Consider the following 18944-nt stretch of genomic DNA (forward strand, 5'->3'; position numbering starts at 1 on the left):
CTGGCTAGTCTCCTCACTTGCTCCTCAGCGTGGCTTCATGGCTTCAGTCTGATCTAATGCTCCAAAACTTCTCCTCTTCAGTGTGTAATTGGCTTCTTGGATACTGAGTTCTCCAGCCCCATAAATGATATAATGCTACAGTAGTTGACACATTGCCCCGTCCCTGTGACCATTATATCCACTGACTGGTTTGTGACTTTGTGAATAATCTAATGGTATAATTGCCCTATAAACAATGTCTAGAAGCTGCAGCCACTATCTAAGTCACTTATGTTAAGAAGAAATAGGCCAAAAACCTCTACTCAACATCTACCCAATCTAGAATTAGATGATGGATGAACATTAGAACATTGACTTGGAATATGAAGACCTTTCCATCAGCAAACCTGATCAAGAAGAGCATCGTAAGGTCTACCTTGGTGGGGATGACCAAAAATACTTAACCCAACAGAACGATATATCTTCTGAGGGTCGCCTTACCCATCGGACTTACATTGGCAAAACCGCTACTCTGGGTGGGACTAATTGAACATCTTATGGAGTTTTTTCATGCCATATTTTCCTATAAGGAAGTAAGTTAAGACACCACGAGAGGTTTCTATCTCCTGGTCTTCTCCATAGATGTGCCAGCTTGGTTGAGAGTGGACGTACACGTAGATAGAGGGGAAATATATGTTGCCAGACTCCTCTGGTGGTGCTTGGTTCAAGGTTCCCCACCAACATCTGCTACACATTAGATGGTTGGCCTGCACTGGTTCATCCAGTATGCAAATCACTGAAGGAGGCAGAACCAAAATTGGATTTGGAGGGAAACCGACTTAACCAACATCTGCTCAAGTTATAAGGCCACCATAAGATGAGTTGGCAGGTGTTTGACCCATATCTAAATCCAAGAACTTATGTACCACTGAGACCGAATATGAAGCTTCCATAGGGACCTTGGAAGGGGAAACAAGGACCATGCAAAACCCAACCACAAAACGGAGCTCAGTATCCAATAATCCATCGAACTTCCATAAACATTATACACATTACATACATACACATAGACATTACTCATACACATTACACACATGCACATCACACATTACTCAGATACACATTGCATCAAACACAAGTACACATGGCACAAGGATACACAATCACATCCTACACACACTACAAACACAAACACACATACACATCACTAATACAGATACACACAGTACAAATAAACACATATCCATAGCACTAACATACACAATCTTCACACATATATATATATATAAGTCACATACACATACACATTGTACATAAACACCCATTCATATCACTCACATAAACATAGATTTACTTACACATCTACACACATACACTGCTATGTAGTTACTTGAGAAACTTGAGAAGTACATTATGCCCCTCCCCCATACCAGGACAGTAGTCGAGGGGGAGGGGGTAGTAGTAGCTGGTAAGATGGAGCAGGTACAAAGTGGCAGAGCACAGCACAAGAGCAGAACATTATCAACTCACATCTAGCTGATGTTGCACAAGACAAGGATGTACATAGAAGGATCCCCTGGTGGGCTAGTGTTGATTTGGGGTGTTCTGCTCCATATTTGGTCTCTTACCTGTGTTTGCTTAGATCCTCCTGTCTGTTCAGTCCACAGCAGCAGTGCCGGTACACAGTGCAGAGAGCCGACAGCGGCAGGGAGGGGGAGGGGTGCTGTGTACTAGAGACACCTAGTCAGAGCTCTGTGCATCTAATACTTATCTGAGTTTTCACCAGCCCGATGTGACCCTCCCCTTCCCTCGTGTTATATCTTTATATCTTGTTTGGTGCCGCCCCTGCGGTTCTGGCATTGGTGCTGTTACTTAGTAAGCACTTTGCTGCTGCGAACTCTCCCTCACTCTGCTTGGGGGCGGAGTCTCTGTCAGCAATGGCTCGGGATGATCCCAAGCTGATTGGGAGACCGGAGGAAGGGAGCGCGGGGGCGTGGCCACATCGGCCGTTACAGCGGATGCAAACAGAAGGGATGAGTCCAGTACTCTGCTAAGTAGTGTCTACAGGAGCTAAAGTGAGACTGTTGGAGCCTTTTGTTGGAAGCCTTTTGAGCTGGTCTTAAAGGGTTAGTCACCAGAATATTGGACTGTGGACTAATTTTAGCATCAACCAAGATGGACGTCGCTGAATTGTCACGTGAGCTGTCCATGATGAAATTGAGCAAAGTGAAGGTCTGCTGTCACGGCAATCCCTCAATCACATTGCGCCACATTAGACTGTTACAGGAAGGAGCTGAGGCCAAAAAATGCATCGCCTACAGTTGTAACAGGAGGAGCGTGACCAAGATGGAGTCCAGGAGCCCACAAAAAGTCACAGAGGCGGGGTCAAGTCATTGCAAGAAGAAAGTGCTCACCAGGAAAGTGAAAGGCACGGTGAAGTGGTTCAACGTGCGCAACGGATACGGCTTCATCACCCGCAACGACACCGGAGAGGACGTGTTCGTCCACCAGACGGCCATCAAAAGGAACAATCCGTACAAGAATCTACGAAGCGTCGGGGATGGCGAAAGGGTGGAATTTGACATTGTGGAAGGAGAAAAGGGCGTAGAGGCCAACAACGTCACAGGTCCTGGTGGGCTTCCGGTTGAAGGGAGCGAGCATGCCCCCTACAATCACAAATATTATCAACGTTTCTTACGGTGAAGGGGATACAACACCAGAGAGAGAAGTAAAATATCTTTGGCTAGAATTTGGTAGTGAGTCGTAAAGTTTTTTCATCGTATTTGAGGAATCCCTCCCCCCATATGGTCTTCTCAACTGTATGGTCTTCTCACTCCATATGGTCTTCTTCGTCCATATGGTCTTCTCAACTGTATGGTCTTCTCAACCATATGGTCTTCTCACTCCATATGATCTTCTCACTTCATATGGTCTTCTCAGCCATATGATCTTCTCAACCATATGGACTTCTCCCTTCATATGGTCTTCTCAACCATATGGTCTTCTCACTCCATATGATCTTCTCACTTCATATGGTCTTCTCAGCCATATGATCTTCTCCCTCCATATGGTCTTCTCAACCGTATGGTCTTCTCAACCATATGGTCTTCTCAACCATATGGTCTTCTCCCTTCATATGGTCTTCTCAACCATATGGTCTCCTTACTCCATATGGTCTTCTCACTCCATATGGTCTTCACACTCCATATGGTCTTCTCCCTCCATATGGTCTTCTCAACCGTATGGTCTCCTCCCTCCATATGGTCTCCTCCCTCCATATGGTCTTCTCAACTGTATGGTCTTCTCACTCCATATGGTCTTCTCCCTCCATATGGTCTTCTCAACCATATGGTCTTCTCCCTCCATATGGTCTTCTCACTCCATATGGTCTTCTCCCTCCATATGGTCTTCTCAACCGTATGGTCTTCTCACTCCATATGGTCTTCTCCCTCCATATGGTCTTCTCAACCGTATGGTCTTCTCACTCCATATGGTCTTCTGGGAAGCCACAGCTGGTGATGGACACGTTGTTGGAGCTGTAAGGTCATGGTCGGTAATGGTGATGGGAGGAAGTCATAAGTACGCAGCCACAAAAACATTCAACTTTTGGGGTTCAGCAATGGGGTGAAGTGGCTTTAATCAAGTAGTAGGGGTCCGGTCAACAATGTGGGGTACGTGCAGGTGCCAATGACTGGAATCAAGTCCAGTGTCTCCCTCACAGCCTCCCCGAAAATTCATTGGAAACATCAGTGGCATTCATCTTTCAACCTAAAGGTCTATGGAGACAAAGGCACAGGCTGAAGGAGATGGTGTTAAGTTTCTATCTCACCCCAAGTGCTTTATACACATCGATACTGCTCATTACTACTCTATAATGTCCTGATATATGACTCTACTGTTATGGAATGAGAGATGGAGCAGATTCCCCTCTATTCTTTGTGTGGAGGGTATGGGAGACATCATAACAGATAGGGGCAGATTTACTTACCCGGTCCATTCGCGATCCAGCGGCGCGTTCTCTGTGGTGGATTCGGGTCCGACCGGGATTCACTAAGGTAGTTCCTCCGACGTCCACCAGGTGGCGCTGCTGCGCTGAAGTCCGCTGAAATGCACTCAAGTACACCGGCCTATTCCTGCTGAAGGTAAGTGCAAGCTCCGTGACTTTTAGTTTTTTAAATGCGGCGGTTTTTCCGAATCCATCGGGTTTTCGTTCGGCCACGCCCCCCGATTTCCGTCGCGTGCATGCCGGCTCCGATGCGCCACAATCCGATCGCGTGCGCCAAAAATCCCGGGGCAATATAGGGGAAATCGACACAAATCGGAAATATTCGGGTAACACGTCGGGAAAACGCGATTCGGGCCCTTAGTAAATGACCCCCATAGTCTCTAACCTCCAGACACCAGAGAATCAGAAAGAGAGAGCCTGCAAATATTTTGTAATAATAATACCCCTTTCAGGGGCGGATAAGACCCCTACAATATGAATATTATGGCCCCTACAAGTCTGGAATCACTTCCTACATCTGATACTAGAATCAGCTTCTTGGGGAACGGAGGATGTGTCCCTTCTGCTGCTTTTAATATGCGGTTTCAGGACCTTTGGAGGACCTTCAAATGTCCTGAAATGGTTCTTGTGTCCCTGTGTATTGAGAGCAGGAACAGATGTATGAGGATTTCATGGGTGAAGATCTTTCTTAGTCTAAAATTTGGTGGGTGTTTTGGGTGGCCTAGGCCCTCTAGAAGACTTGGGCCCTGGGCTACTGCCCAAATTGACTATAATATAATCCACTACTGAGCCCTTTTGGGTCTTTGGGGGTTCACTAGGACAATGGGGCACATTCACCGTACGCTGGCGTTAGTGCACGGATCAGAGGATTTATGAGTCACATTTATGATCCGGATGAGTAGTGATGTAGCAGCGCTGATTGTGTGGCGCAGCAGAGCTGAGTTTGTCCTGTTGCCTGTTTGTGGTGACAGAGGTAGAGGCTGAAAACGGACATTGGTCGGAAATTTCTCAAGGAGAGCAGAGGCTTTTGTTGCTGCCTGTAGGTAAATCTGATAATTTTGGATTTACCCTCCTCTAGGGTAATTTGCACCTGAATAAAATGATTATTGATTTGTGGTCACAAAGTTATGTTTCTGCTTCTATGTACAGTATTAGTCATATATCCCTATTTATTTTATAAGGAGGCCAATCTTTTTAAAGGGTATTGACTTAAAGGGAACCTGTCACCAGATTTTACCTCATTTAAACTCGCAGCCCCCTCAGGTGGGGGATGAAATGTTCTTTTCTAGAATTCCCTCTTTTATGTGAAATCTCACTCATTTACCGATAAAAAAAAACTGTGACAATGAGCTGAGAAGAGTCATATTTTGCCTGAGATGAGTCAAGTTTAGAGGTTGCAGGGGAGGGTCATTTCAGAAGCCGCTATCTTTGGTTTTGTAGCACCTAGTAACATGATGTTGCTGTGAGAGTAAAGACAGGAATCATATCTTTCAAAACACATCAGGCTTGTGGTTCTCAGAGCTACAGAACCGGAGATACAGGCTAAAGAAATAGTTAGAAATGCGAGCTGCAGGTAAAAATCCAAGTCCTGCTTATTTTTTAAACTCAATCTCCGACTTACTGATCCACAAATCCCGAGAGATGAGATATTGAACTTAATATGACACCAGATGGATGTTTTTAGGTTCTATAGAACCGAAGATAGGGGCATCTGAAGTGATCCTCTAAACTCATCTCAAGCAAAATATGACTCTTCTCTGCTCATTTGTTTATGACTTTGGAGGAGATTTTTATAGGTAAATGGTTGAGATTTTCACATAAAAGAGGGAATTCTAGAATTCTAGACATTTCATCCCTGAACTGAGTGGACGTGTGTGTGTGTGAATGTGCCCTTAAAGGCAATGGTTTTATATAACTGATGGTAGACATCCCCTTTAAGACAATACCCTATGGGTGATGGCTGTTAAATTTTCTTTATTTTTTCTGGCTGCCTGAGCCCATTCCATGATAAAATCTCAGGTAAAATCATGTTTAACACGTTTTTTAATTGAAGGAGAGTTTCTATTAGCTTCTTCATGTATTGAATGCGTCCTTGCGTTTTTATACGTCAGGGCGGAGATTGTGACTGGCGATGGTGTTATGGCGCATACAGATTGGAAAAGAAATACAGACAAAAGCTATGGCCTCTGGTTATTCCCTTCTCTTCATCCAAAACACATGCACACTCGGCTGTGTATAGCAGGGTGTGCACGTGTACAGAAGAAGTTGAGAGGAATAGCCGCTCCTCTACATATATTCTAAATGGGAAGGGAGAGAATGAGGTCCTGTCAGACGCGTATCAATGGCTTTTTCAATATTTGGGGCATGATTTTGGATGTAATGATTTTGGCTTTTTTACTGTCCTCACACTTGTTATCAGGTACTGCAACCTCGGTCAAATTATTGTCTTAGGTTAAAGGAGTTTTCCAGGAAATTTAAAGGGGTTGGGTCAGGGGTGGGGAAAACTTCTGGTTCTTAGGCTTACACCCAACTTCTGGTGGTCACAGGACCTGGTTTGGCCAATGAATGGCCTACCTGGACCAGGGGACCATAAAAGGAACCTCGATCACCTGATTGATGTGGTTGGTCTTAGTTTAATGAGGATCTGATAAACTCTTAGGAGACCCAACTTATCAGATATATATATATATATATATATATATATATATATATATATATACATATATATATATTTCAGACCAATCTATATTAGCCAGGACTCAGAAAGTGGATGTCTTTGAATCATACAAGTTGTAATACCACATCTCACCTGTAGTGGTCACTGTGAGGATCTTCTGTATCTCATATCTCATGGGTTATCCAGCCACTCGCATGAAAAATCATCACCCCTACCCTGATTGGTGGGAATTCCGGTGGTGGAACCACCTACGGATCACTTGTTTGTACCCCACATGAACAGAGCAACTGATCACACATGCTCCTACTGCTGTATTCATCTCTATGGCGCTGATGGAGATAACTGATCGCCGGACTCAGCAATCTCCATTAGTTCCAAAGACTGTGAATAGAGCAGCAGAGCGATTCTTTGGTGGTACAATAGGTGTGAACACTCCTGTTTTTCACAACTGGGACCCCCCACTGATTAGCAAAATAACTTTATGTAACTGGACATCCCCTTTAAGGGGATAGAAGAGGAATTTAAAAGTGTTTATTCAGAATGTAAAAAGTATTCAAAAAGTGTCTTCAATTCTGTCTAATTTGAATGGACTTCATGTAATACCATAATTTTCCTGTAGAGGCCACTGCCAGTAAAATCCACAGGCGCTTTAAAGGGCTTCTACCACCGGGATGAAGGACTGTATGCAAATGACCCTGAGGCTCATTTACATACAGTCCTTCATCCTGGTGGTAGATGCCCTTTAAGCTACCCCAATCTGATCACTGATGAGTGCAGCTTTAGGTCTCTAGATGATCAGACGATTGACAATTGATCTCCGAGAGCGTAGGAGTTTTCAGATTTGAGAACTTTTATGTCATTTTTATTTTTTGAAAAAAGAAATATCAGGCCTTTTCTTACCCATACAGAGGGATTTCACTGACAATAACATAAAATTATAAACCGGCAACACTCCTAAAAATTAAAACGAAAAAAACTTTTAAAACTAAATAATAGTTCCTCCCCCTCTGGAGGACTTTGAACTGCTATGTAGTGAATGAGGGCTGTGTAATACCACATTTGTCCATTAGTAGCCACTGTAGGACAACTACACAGCTGCTCATAAATGATCGACAGTGAATCTTTCATGATAGAGTTTTCCAGAAGAGATACGTCCTATCTAGAGATGAGTGAGTATACTCGTACGAGCTTGATGCTCGCTCGAGTATTAAGGTACTCGAAATGGCTCGTTGCTCGGACAAGTATTTCCCCTGCTCGAGATCGAGCATTTAATTAAAAAAACACAGTGAAGAACAATGAAGAATAGAATAAAAACAGTGAACACAGTGACCACAGGATCATTTAAGTGAAAATCACAGTGAAGAACACAGTGCAGAATAGATTACAGATGTTCGGCACATCTGCTTACTTGTCGGGAGATACGCGCGGAACGGTGCGAAAAAAAATACTATGTGAAGAACAATATACATTTATGAAGAACACATTGAGGAACACGGGGAGCAGGACAGAGACACCGGGGAACAGCAGCACGGAGACACTGGGGAGCAGCAGCACGGAGACATTGGGGGAGCAGCACAGAGACATCAGGGCAGCACGGAGACACTGGGGAGCAGCAGCACGGAGACACCGGGGAGCAGCAGCACAGAGACATTGGGGGAGCAGCACCACAGAGACATTGGGGGAGCAGCAGCACAGAGACACCGGGGAGCAGCAGCATGGAGACACCGGGGAGCAGCAGCACAGAGACATTGGGGGAGCAGCACCACAGAGACATTGGGGGAGCAGCAGCACAGAGACACCGGGGAGCAGCAGCACAAAGACATTGGGGGAGCAGCAGCACGGAGACATTGGGGGAGCAGCAGCACGGAGACACCGGGGAGCAGCAGCACGGAGACATCGGGGGAACAGCAGCACGGAGACACCGGGGCAGCACGGAGACACCGGGGCAGCACAGAGACATCGGGGCAGCATGGAGACACCGGGGCAGCAAGGAGACACCGGGGCAGCACGAAGACATCGTGGCAGCACGGAGACATCGGACAGCACGGAGACATTGGGGCAGCACGGAGACATCGGGCAGCACGGAGACATTGGGGCAGCACGGAGACATCGGGCAGCACGGAGACATTGGGGCAGCACGGAGACATTGGGGCAGCACGGAGACACTGGGGCAGCACGAAGACATCGGGGCAGCACAGAGACATCGGGGCAGCACGGAGACATCGGAGCAGCATGGAGACATCGGGGCAGGGGCAGAACGGAGACCCTGGGGCAGCACGGAGACATCGGGGCAGCACGGAGACATCGGGGCAGCACAGAGACATCGGGGCAGCACAGAGACATTGGGGCAGTACGGAGACATCGGGCAGCACTGAGACATCGGGCAGCACGGAGACATCGGAGCAGGGGCATAACGGAGACACTGGGGCAGCACGGAGACATCGGGGCAGCACGGAGACATCGGGGCAGCACGGAGACATCGGGGCAGTACGGAGACATCGGGCAGCACGGAGACATCGGGCAGCATGGAGACATCGGGGCAGCACGTAGACATCGGGGCAGCACTGAGACATCGGGGCAGCACGGAGACATCGGAGCAGCACGGAGACATCGGGGCAGCACGGAGACATTGGGTAGCACGGAGACATTGGGGCAGGAGCAGAACAGAGACACTGGGGCAGCACGGAGACATCGGGGCAGCACGGAGACATCGGGGCAGGGGCAGAACGGAGACACCGGGGCAGCACGGAGACACCGGGGAGCAGCAGCACGGAGACACCAGGGAGCAGCAGCACTGAGACACCGGGGAGCAGCAGCATGGAGACACCGGGGAGCAGCAGCATGGATCCCGGGACAGCGTATCTCCCGACAAGTAAGCAGATGTGCCGAACATCTGTAATCTATTCTTCACTGTGTTCTGCACTGTGTTTTTCTCTTAAATGATCCTGTGTTCACTGTGTTCACTGTTTTTATTCTATTCTTCACTGTTCTTCACATCTGCTAACTTGTCGGGAGATAATATACGCGCGGAACAGTGAAGAATAGATCGCAGATGTTTGTATACATCTGCTAACTTATCGGAAGACATTCTTTTTCAATTAAATAACACATTTTATTCCCGAACCATGGTCCCTTTGAAAAATGCTCGAGTCTCCCATTGACTTCAATGGGGTTCGTTATTCGAGACGAGCACTCGAGCATCTGGAAAAGTTTGTCTCGAATAACGAGTACCCGAGCATTTTAGTGCTCGCTCATCTCTAGTCCTATCAATCACAACTAATTTTTTTTCTACACAACATGGAGCCACCAAAGGCAATATAATCTACTGACTACTAACAGGACTTCAGATTAATTTGCATCAGATATAAAAATTTAGTTTCCCCTGTGGAGGACTCAGGGTGACAATGATCTGTAATGTAGTGAATGAAGGTAGTGTGTAATACCACATCTCTCCAGTAGAGGCCACTGTAGGGAAACTACACAGCTGCTCAGAACCTCCAAAAACTGATCTTCAGGTGATCCTCAACGATAGAAAAGGGTTGAAATGCTAAAATCTTGATTTTTTCTTAATCTATGCTGGGGATGGATCCAATGGGGCAGATTTACTTACCCGGTGCAATCGAGATCCAGCGGCGCGTTCTCTGCGCTGGATTCGGGTCCGGCCGGGATTTATTAAGGTAGTTCCTCCTCCGTCCACCAGGTTGCGCTGCTGCGCTGAAAAGCATCGGAACGCGCTGGAGTTCACCGAGCCGGGCTGAGCGAAGGTAAGTGCAAGCTCCGCGACAGATTTTTTGTTTTAAATGCGGCGGTTTTTCCGAATCTGTCGGGTTTTCATTCGGCCGCGGCCCCCCGATTTCCATCGCGTGCATGCAAGCGCCGATGCGCCACAATCCGATCGCGTGCGCCAAAATCCCAGGCCAATTGAGGGGAAATCGGCGCAAATCGGAAATATGCGAATCGGGCCCTTAGTAAATGACCCCCAATAAGTCTAATTCAGTCTCCTGAACCACTATTTTTTTTAAAAAATAAATCACCAACACAGCAATCGGTAACATCAACATGTCTCCAAGCTGACGTCAAAACTGGAGGTAGAATTTATGTTTATTGAAGTAAATGAGACGTAGCGTCCAATAAGTTGTTTGATGGACGTACTAATGGCTTTCTTAAGTGACCCCCCCCCCACGATTAAATGTCACCACATGTCTCCCTCAGGAAGGACACCGGTAAGTCGTCCCTCTTGAAGGTTATTCCAGAGCGTCGCTATTTCGATCAATCACGTCAATCTCTCTCCTCCGCACATTTTGATGATTTTGTCCTTTTTTGCTTTCCAAGATAATTGCCCGTAAGATCTGAGACCTGGAGGAGATGACCTTCTGTATCCTGAGACAAGCTTAGTGTTATGCCCTGTGATTGGTTCAAATATTACAATATTTGGGGCATGTTTTTTGGAGGTAAAAAAAAAAAAATCAACCGTGAATTTTTTTACTGTCCACCACGCTTGCTTGTGGAGGTTCTTAGGAGCTGAAACCTTGGTCACCTGGTTGATGTGGTAGCTCTTAGAGTTTTCCAGGAATATGCTAAATCCTTAAGGGGTTGGGTCAGGGGTGGTTAAAACTTTTGGTTTTTAGGCTTGCACCCAACTTCTTTGTTCGGACAGTGAGCGGCCTACTTGGACAAGGGGACCATTAACGGGAACCTTGATCACCGGATTGATGTGATAGCTCTTAGTTCAAAGGTGTTTTCGATGAATCTGGTAAACCCTTAGGGGGTTGGGTAAGGGGTGGGGAAAACTTCTGTTTTTTTAGACATGCACCCAACTTTTTGGGTGCACTCGGTTCAGCCAATAAGTTGCCTAGCTGAACCAGGGAACCATACAAGGAACCTTGCTCCCCTGATTGATGTGGTGGCTCTTGGTTTGAATGAGTTTTCTATGAATCTGGCAAACCCTTAGGGCAGTGATGGCAAACCTTTTAGAGGCCAAGTGCCCAAACTACAACAAAGACCCGCTTATTTATCGCAAAGTGCCAACACAGAAATTTAATTTGTGATTTATACTCCCTGCTCTGTCACAGTTTTCATTGATAGCAGCTCCTGAGGACACCAATAAAGCAGAAAATAGTCCCAGGTAGTCCTGTCACTTTAATATAGCTCTGTGCACAGCAAGTCCTGGGCTGTCTGGGACTGCAGGAAGATGCCTGGAGTCATCTCTGGTGATGGCCTGAGTGCCCACAGAAAGGACCCTGAGTGCCACCTCTGGCACCAGTGCCATAGGTTAGCCATCACTGCCTTAGGGGGTTTGGGAAAACTTCTGGTTTTTAGGCCTGCACCCAACTTTTGGGGAGTCACAGGACTTGGTTCGGCCAAATATAGTTTCTACGGTTGAAAAAAGACACTTGTCCATCAAGTTCAACCAAGGAAGGGAAGGGATTGGATGAGGAAGGGGTTTAGGGGAAACAATTCTATAGAACATAACCATCAATGTTATTTAGGTGTAAAAAGGCATCTAGACCCTTCTTGAAGCTCTCCGCTGTGCCTGCTGTGACCAGCGCCTGAGGCAGGCTATTCCACAGATTGACCGTTCTCATAGTAAAAAAGCCCTGTCGCCTCCGGTGATTAAACCTTGATTTCTCCAAACGGAGACAGTGCCCCCTCGTCTTTTGATTTGATCTAATCTTAAACAACTTACCACCATATTTTTTGTATGGACCATTCATATATTTAAATAAATTAATCATGTCCCCTCGTAGTCGTCTCTTTTCCAGACTAAATAAATCTAGTTGTTTTAATCTTTCCTCATAACTGAGACCCTCCATACCCCTTATCATTTTTGTGGCTCTACGTTGAACCCTCTCCAGCTCCAGGGCATCCTTTTTATGGACCGGTGCCCAGAACTGGACAGCATATTCCAGGTGTGGCCGAACCAGTGCCTTGTATAGTGGTAATATTACATCCCTATCACGAGAGTCTATACCACTTTTGATACATGACAAGATCCTACTGGCTTTAGAGGCAGCTGATTGACATTGCATGCTGTTATTCAATTTATGATCTACTAGTACCCCCAGGTCCTTCTCAACAAGGGACTCTCCCAGATTTACTCCCCCAAGGACATATTTTGCCTTTGGATTATTGGCCCCCAGGTGCATAACCTTACATTTATCCACATTAAACCTCATTTGCCAAGTGGATGACCAAACATTCAGTTTGTCCAAGTCACCCTGCAGCCTATGAACATCCTCCATAGACTGTATTACACTACACAGTTTGGTGTCATCTGCAAAAATAGACACAGTGCTATTAATTCCTACCTCTATATCATTAATAAATATATTAAATAGTAGTGGGCCAAGCACAGAACCCTGGGGTACACCACTCATAACTGGTGACCATTCCGAGTAGGAATCATTGACCACAACTCTCTGGATACGATCCTTCAGCCAGTTCTCAATCCAATTGCAAATGATTTCTGCCAAACCAATAGCCCTAATTTTACCCATCAGGCGTCTATGCGGGACAGTGTCAAATGCCTTTGCAAAGTCCAAGAACACAATATCCACAGCTGCTCCTCCATCCAGGCATCTGCTAACCTCTTCATTAAAGCAGATAAGGTTAGTTTGACAACTTCTATTCTTAGTAAACCCATGCTGGCTGTCACTTATTATACTATTTGATGTCACATACTCCAGTATATAGTCTTTTACTAACCCTTCCAATACTTTCCCCACAATGGAAGTTAAGCTTACAGGCCTGTAATTGCCTGGCGAAGTTCTAGAGCCCTTTTTATATATTGGCACCACATTTGCCTTGCGCCAGTCACTTGGCACCACACCAGACATTACAGAATCCCTGAAGATTTTAGCCAGCGGTACAGCAATAACAGAACTGAGTTCTTTAAGAACTCTGGGGTGTAACCCATCTGGTCCAGGAGCTTTGTACACATTGATTTTATTGAGCTTAGATTGGATAATGTCTACATTTAGCCAGTCTAGTATATTACAGGATCCATGACCCGCACTGGCACCACCCAAGTCAGAAGTTCTCTCTTCTATTGTATAAACGGAGCTAAAAAACCTATTAAGTATCTCCGCCTTCTCCTGGTCTCCAGTCACCGATGCCCCATTTTCAGAATAAAGGGGTCCAACCTGTTGTGACCCATTTTTTTTTGCATTGATATACCTAAAAAATTTCTTGGGATTTGTTTTGCTATCTTTAGCTACCTGTCTTTCATTTTGTATTTTGGCTGATTTGATTTCTTTTTTACAGATTTTGGTAAGTTTTTTGTAAGTATTGAAAGCCTCAGGTGACCCGTCAGATTTATATTTTTTAAATGCCCTCTTTTTCTCATTAATTGCCCTTTTAACTGTAGCTGTAAGCCACGCGGGGTGTAATCTAGCCCGTCTATACTTGTTACCTATTGGAATAAATTTAGAAGTATAAAAACCCAGGATAGATTTGAATTTCTCCCATTTAACATTAGTATCACCATGTGACAGTATCTGATCCCAGTCTATATCCTGTATTGCAGCCCTGAATTTTTGGAAATTAGCCCTCTTAAAATTCAAAGTTTTCGATTTTCCCACCTGTTTCTGCTTTTTAAAGTTTAAGAGGAAAATAATCATATTATGATCGCTGTTCCCAAGGGGTTCCCTGATACTGACATTTTGGACAATCTCCTCATTGTTAGAAATCACAAGGTCCAACAATGCGTCACCTCTTGTGGGATCTTCTACAAGCTGCAACATAAAATTATCCTGCAGAAAGTTGATAAAATGTCTCCCCTTCATAGATGAAGACGAGCCCTGACCCCAATTTATATTTGGAAAGTTAAAGTCTCCCATTATCACTACGGTCCCCTCCTGTGCAGCCCGCTCCATCTGTTTATATAGGTGACCCTCTATTTCCTCAGAGATGTTAGGGGGTTTATAAATTACACCAAAAATAATTTTTTCAAAGCTCTCTTGGCTTTGAATTTCAACCCACAAAGTTTCAGCCTCCTCACACTCTGAGACCATTGACTCATTCACAATCGCTTTTAAGTCTCTTCTGACATACAGACATACACCACCTCCCCTCCTATTTGCCCTGTCTTTCCGAAAGAGTGTAAAACCTTGAATATTAACACCCCAATTATGCGATGCATCGAGCCATGTCTCTACTACACCAACAACATCTAACTGTTCCTCTAATATCAGAGCCTCAAGCTCGCCCATTTTGCCTGAGATACTTCTGGCATTTGTGAACATACAATTTAATTTTCCACAGTTATTTATCTGATTTAAAGTAATTTTACTGGCACATATATCCTCACCACTGTTCTGCAACTTGTGGATCTCCTTATCCACTGCCTTAGGCCCCCATACACCGCCCACATCACCACCCACCAACATAACCTGCCCCCTCTCTGACCTGTCTACCCCTTCAGTGTCTTCCTTTTCCTCCTCCCCCGAGCCTAGTTTAAATACTCCGCCACCCCTGCTAGGATCTTCTCCCCCAGCACAGCAGCCCCCCTTCCACTTAGGTGCAAGTTATCTGCAGAAAACAGCTTGTACCCCAGTGAAAAGTCAGCCCAATGCTCTAGGAACCCAAATCCCTCTGCTCTACACCAGGATCTGAGCCATGCATTTAACTCCCTGAGCTCCCGCTGTCTGCTCTGTGTAGCGCATGGCACAGGTAGGATTCCGGAGAATACTACCTTGGAGGTCCTTTCCTTAAGCTTTGAACCTAGTTCTTTAAAATTATTCTTCAGGCTCCTCCACCTACCATCTATTCTGTCATTGGTACCAACATGGACCACGACAGCTGGGTCATCCCCAGCCCCTCCCAGTAATTTATCCACCCTTTCCACCACATGCCGAACCCTGGCACCAGGGAGACAGCAAACCATTCGGTTGAGGCGGTCTTGGCGACAAATTATTCTATCCGTCTTCCTGATTATAGAGTCCCCTACAACCACTAGCTGCCTTGGCTTACCTGCACTCCTATCCACCCTACTACTAGCTGGTCTGCTCCCCCGGCTGTGAGGGAGAGCAGGATCCGCTAGGGCTGCCATTTCTGACACTGACGTCCTTACATCATTGCACAATTTTGCAATTTTGCTTGGATGTTCAGAGTCAGAGTTGGCCTTCCTTTTCTTTGACCCCTTCCTACCCCCTCTAGTTACAGTAACCCAGCTACCCACCTGGCCCTGCTGGCTTTCCTCTCCACCCTCCACTTCTACCCCGCTTATTGCTTGCTCAGTGAGCAGCATACTCCTCTCAAGATTGTCAATTGCTCGCAGCCGTGCAATATCTTCCTCCAGATCTCTAACACGAGCTTCCAGTAGAAAAATATGGGCACATCTGTCACAGCGGTATTCACCCTCGAACTCTTGCTCCAGCAGTGTATACATGCGGCAGAGTGTGCACTGGAGCATACCACCAATCTTGCTAGCCATATCCTAGTAACAAAACTGTGATGAGTATATAAGTCAAGAGATATAAAATGTAGGTTACTTACAGTTCTGTGGACTTCTCTTTTTCAAACTCCGCTTTTTTCAACTCACTTAAGTTCACTAGCCACTTAGAATCACAAGCCAAAACTGAGCGAGCTCAAAAGTGAGTTGCTAGACCTTAATTTATCAGGTGTGAACACTAATCCCTCCTCCCAATTAGCAGACCAGGCAAAGAAAGGAAAAAAAAAATCTATTTAAATTGTGACACTAAGAAAAGTGCTATTACCTATATACTCAGTCCACAATCACCCAAACAACAGATTCACTCTTAACACACACAAAACTCCGCTTTTTTCAACTCACTTAAGTTCACTAGCCACTTAGAATCACAAGCCAAAACTGAGCGAGCTCAAAAGTGAGTTGCTAGACCTTAATTTATCAGGTGTGAACACTAATCCCTCCTCCCAATTAGCAGACCAGGCAAAGAAAGGAAAAAAAAAATCTATTTAAATTGTGACACTAAGAAAAGTGCTATTACCTATATACTCAGTCCACAATCACCCAAACAACAGATTCACTCTTAACACACACAAAACTCCGCTTTTTTCAACTCACTTAAGTTCACTAGCCACTTAGAATCACAAGCCAAAACTGAGCGAGCTCAAAAGTGAGTTGCTAGACCTTAATTTATCAGGTGTGAACACTAATCCCTCCTCCCAATTAGCAGACCAGGCAAAGAAAGGAAAAAAAAAATCTATTTAAATTGTGACACTAAGAAAAGTGCTATTACCTATATACTCAGTCCACAATCACCCAAACAACAGATTCACTCTTAACACACACAAAACTCCGCTTTTTTCAACTCACTTAAGTTCACTAGCCACTTAGAATCACAAGCCAAAACTGAGCGAGCTCAAAAGTGAGTTGCTAGACCTTAATTTATCAGGTGTGAACACTAATCCCTCCTCCCAATTAGCAGACCAGGCAAAGAAAGGAAAAAAAAAATCTATTTAAATTGTGACACTAAGAAAAGTGCTATTACCTATATACTCAGTCCACAATCACCCAAACAACAGATTCACTCTTAACACACACAAAACTCCGCTTTTTTCAACTCACTTAAGTTCACTAGCCACTTAGAATCACAAGCCAAAACTGAGCGAGCTCAAAAGTGAGTTGCTAGACCTTAATTTATCAGGTGTGAACACTAATCCCTCCTCCCAATTAGCAGACCAGGCAAAGAAAGGAAAAAAAAAATCTATTTAAATTGTGACACTAAGAAAAGTGCTATTACCTATATACTCAGTCCACAATCACCCAAACAACAGATTCACTCTTAACACACACAAAACTCCGCTTTTTTCAACTCACTTAAGTTCACTAGCCACTTAGAATCACAAGCCAAAACTGAGCGAGCTCAAAAGTGAGTTGCTAGACCTTAATTTATCAGGTGTGAACACTAATCCCTCCTCCCAATTAGCAGACCAGGCAAAGAAAGGAAAAAAAAAATCTATTTAAATTGTGACACTAAGAAAAGTGCTATTACCTATATACTCAGTCCACAATCACCCAAACAACAGATTCACTCTTAACACACACAAAACTCCGCTTTTTTCAACTCACTTAAGTTCACTAGCCACTTAGAATCACAAGCCAAAACTGAGCGAGCTCAAAAGTGAGTTGCTAGACCTTAATTTATCAGGTGTGAACACTAATCCCTCCTCCCAATTAGCAGACCAGGCAAAGAAAGGAAAAAAAAAATCTATTTAAATTGTGACACTAAGAAAAGTGCTATTACCTATATACTCAGTCCACAATCACCCAAACAACAGATTCACTCTTAACACACACAAAACTCCGCTTTTTTCAACTCACTTAAGTTCACTAGCCACTTAGAATCACAAGCCAAAACTGAGCGAGCTCGAATAGTGGCATACTTGGACCATAAAAGGAAATTCAGTTGATGTGGTAGCTCTTAGTTTAAAGGAGTTTTCCAGGAATCTGGTAAAACCTTAGGGAGCTGGGTCAGGGGGTGGTTAAAACTTCTGGTTTTTAGGCCTGCACCCAAATTCTGGGGGTCACATGACTTTGTTCAGCCAATGAGTGGCTTAATTGGACAGGGGACAATGAAAGAAGTAAAGACCCATGGAAAATTAAAAGGAAACCTTTTGGTCTGAGGATGCCACTTGTTGGCTGAAGTAGGGGGGACTTTGCTGACAGCATCAAATCTCTCTAAATTTGGTCTTAAGTAGATGCCGTTATGGCATTGAAACACGTAATCCTAATGTACTGAAGCCGTTTATATCACTAGATTGGCTCCACACTTTGATTGATCAATTCAGACCAACGATGACTCGGACCATGTAGTGCGCCACTTTTCTTCTGCACCATTAACCTTTACTCATTGTATGGGTGCAGGCCTGAAAAACAGAAATATCAGATCGTTACAGGAACTGGGAGCCAGCAACATATTTATTCTCCCACCCCAGATCCATCCTCCTAGGGGTCTTCAAGATTCCTGGTTAAGCCATTAAAGGTGGTTGTCCCATCAGGACCATAGATAGTTATGGAAAAAATGATGGTCTTGGCCACAGTATTGGACTGGCCCATTAGAGAATCAGAGGATCTTCCACTAGGCCCATCTTCATGCTATACCCCAGATATCCAGCAGAAGACAACCCAATTAGAGTTACGGAGCAGAATGTAGCTCATGGGAGACTTCATAGCAGTTGGTCTCCATCTACCAGCACCGGCACACCTGATGGATACAACCTACAGGGGGGAAAACTTATAAGATAATAGAACAAGCACCAATGGCAATATTGTATAATCGTGTAACATACATACAGTAC

The 18944-nt window shown here is 44.9% G+C and overlaps 2 protein-coding genes across 3 annotated transcripts in view; both read left to right on the plus strand.

Moving 5' to 3' along the window:
• CRACR2A (calcium release activated channel regulator 2A) overlaps positions 1–18944 on the plus strand; it is an 86850-nt gene that overhangs the window by 10117 nt on the left and 57789 nt on the right. The window lies entirely within an intron of this gene.
• Positions 1968–2728, plus strand: LOC140128882 (Y-box-binding protein 2-A-like). Its single transcript, XM_072150579.1, has one exon. The coding sequence runs from the start codon at positions 2155–2157 to the stop codon at positions 2680–2682; it is 528 nt and encodes a 175-aa protein (XP_072006680.1). The 5' UTR covers positions 1968–2154; the 3' UTR covers positions 2683–2728.

The sequence above is a fragment of the Engystomops pustulosus genome, chromosome 4 (assembly GCF_040894005.1).
Source record: "Engystomops pustulosus chromosome 4, aEngPut4.maternal, whole genome shotgun sequence".
NCBI classification, from domain to species: Eukaryota; Metazoa; Chordata; class Amphibia; order Anura; family Leptodactylidae; genus Engystomops; species Engystomops pustulosus.

Bases quoted from the DNA above. Each gene is read 5' to 3' on its own strand.
- LOC140128882 (XM_072150579.1), top strand. From the start codon at position 2,155: ATGGACGTCGCTGAATTGTCACGTGAGCTGTCCATGATGAAATTGAGC.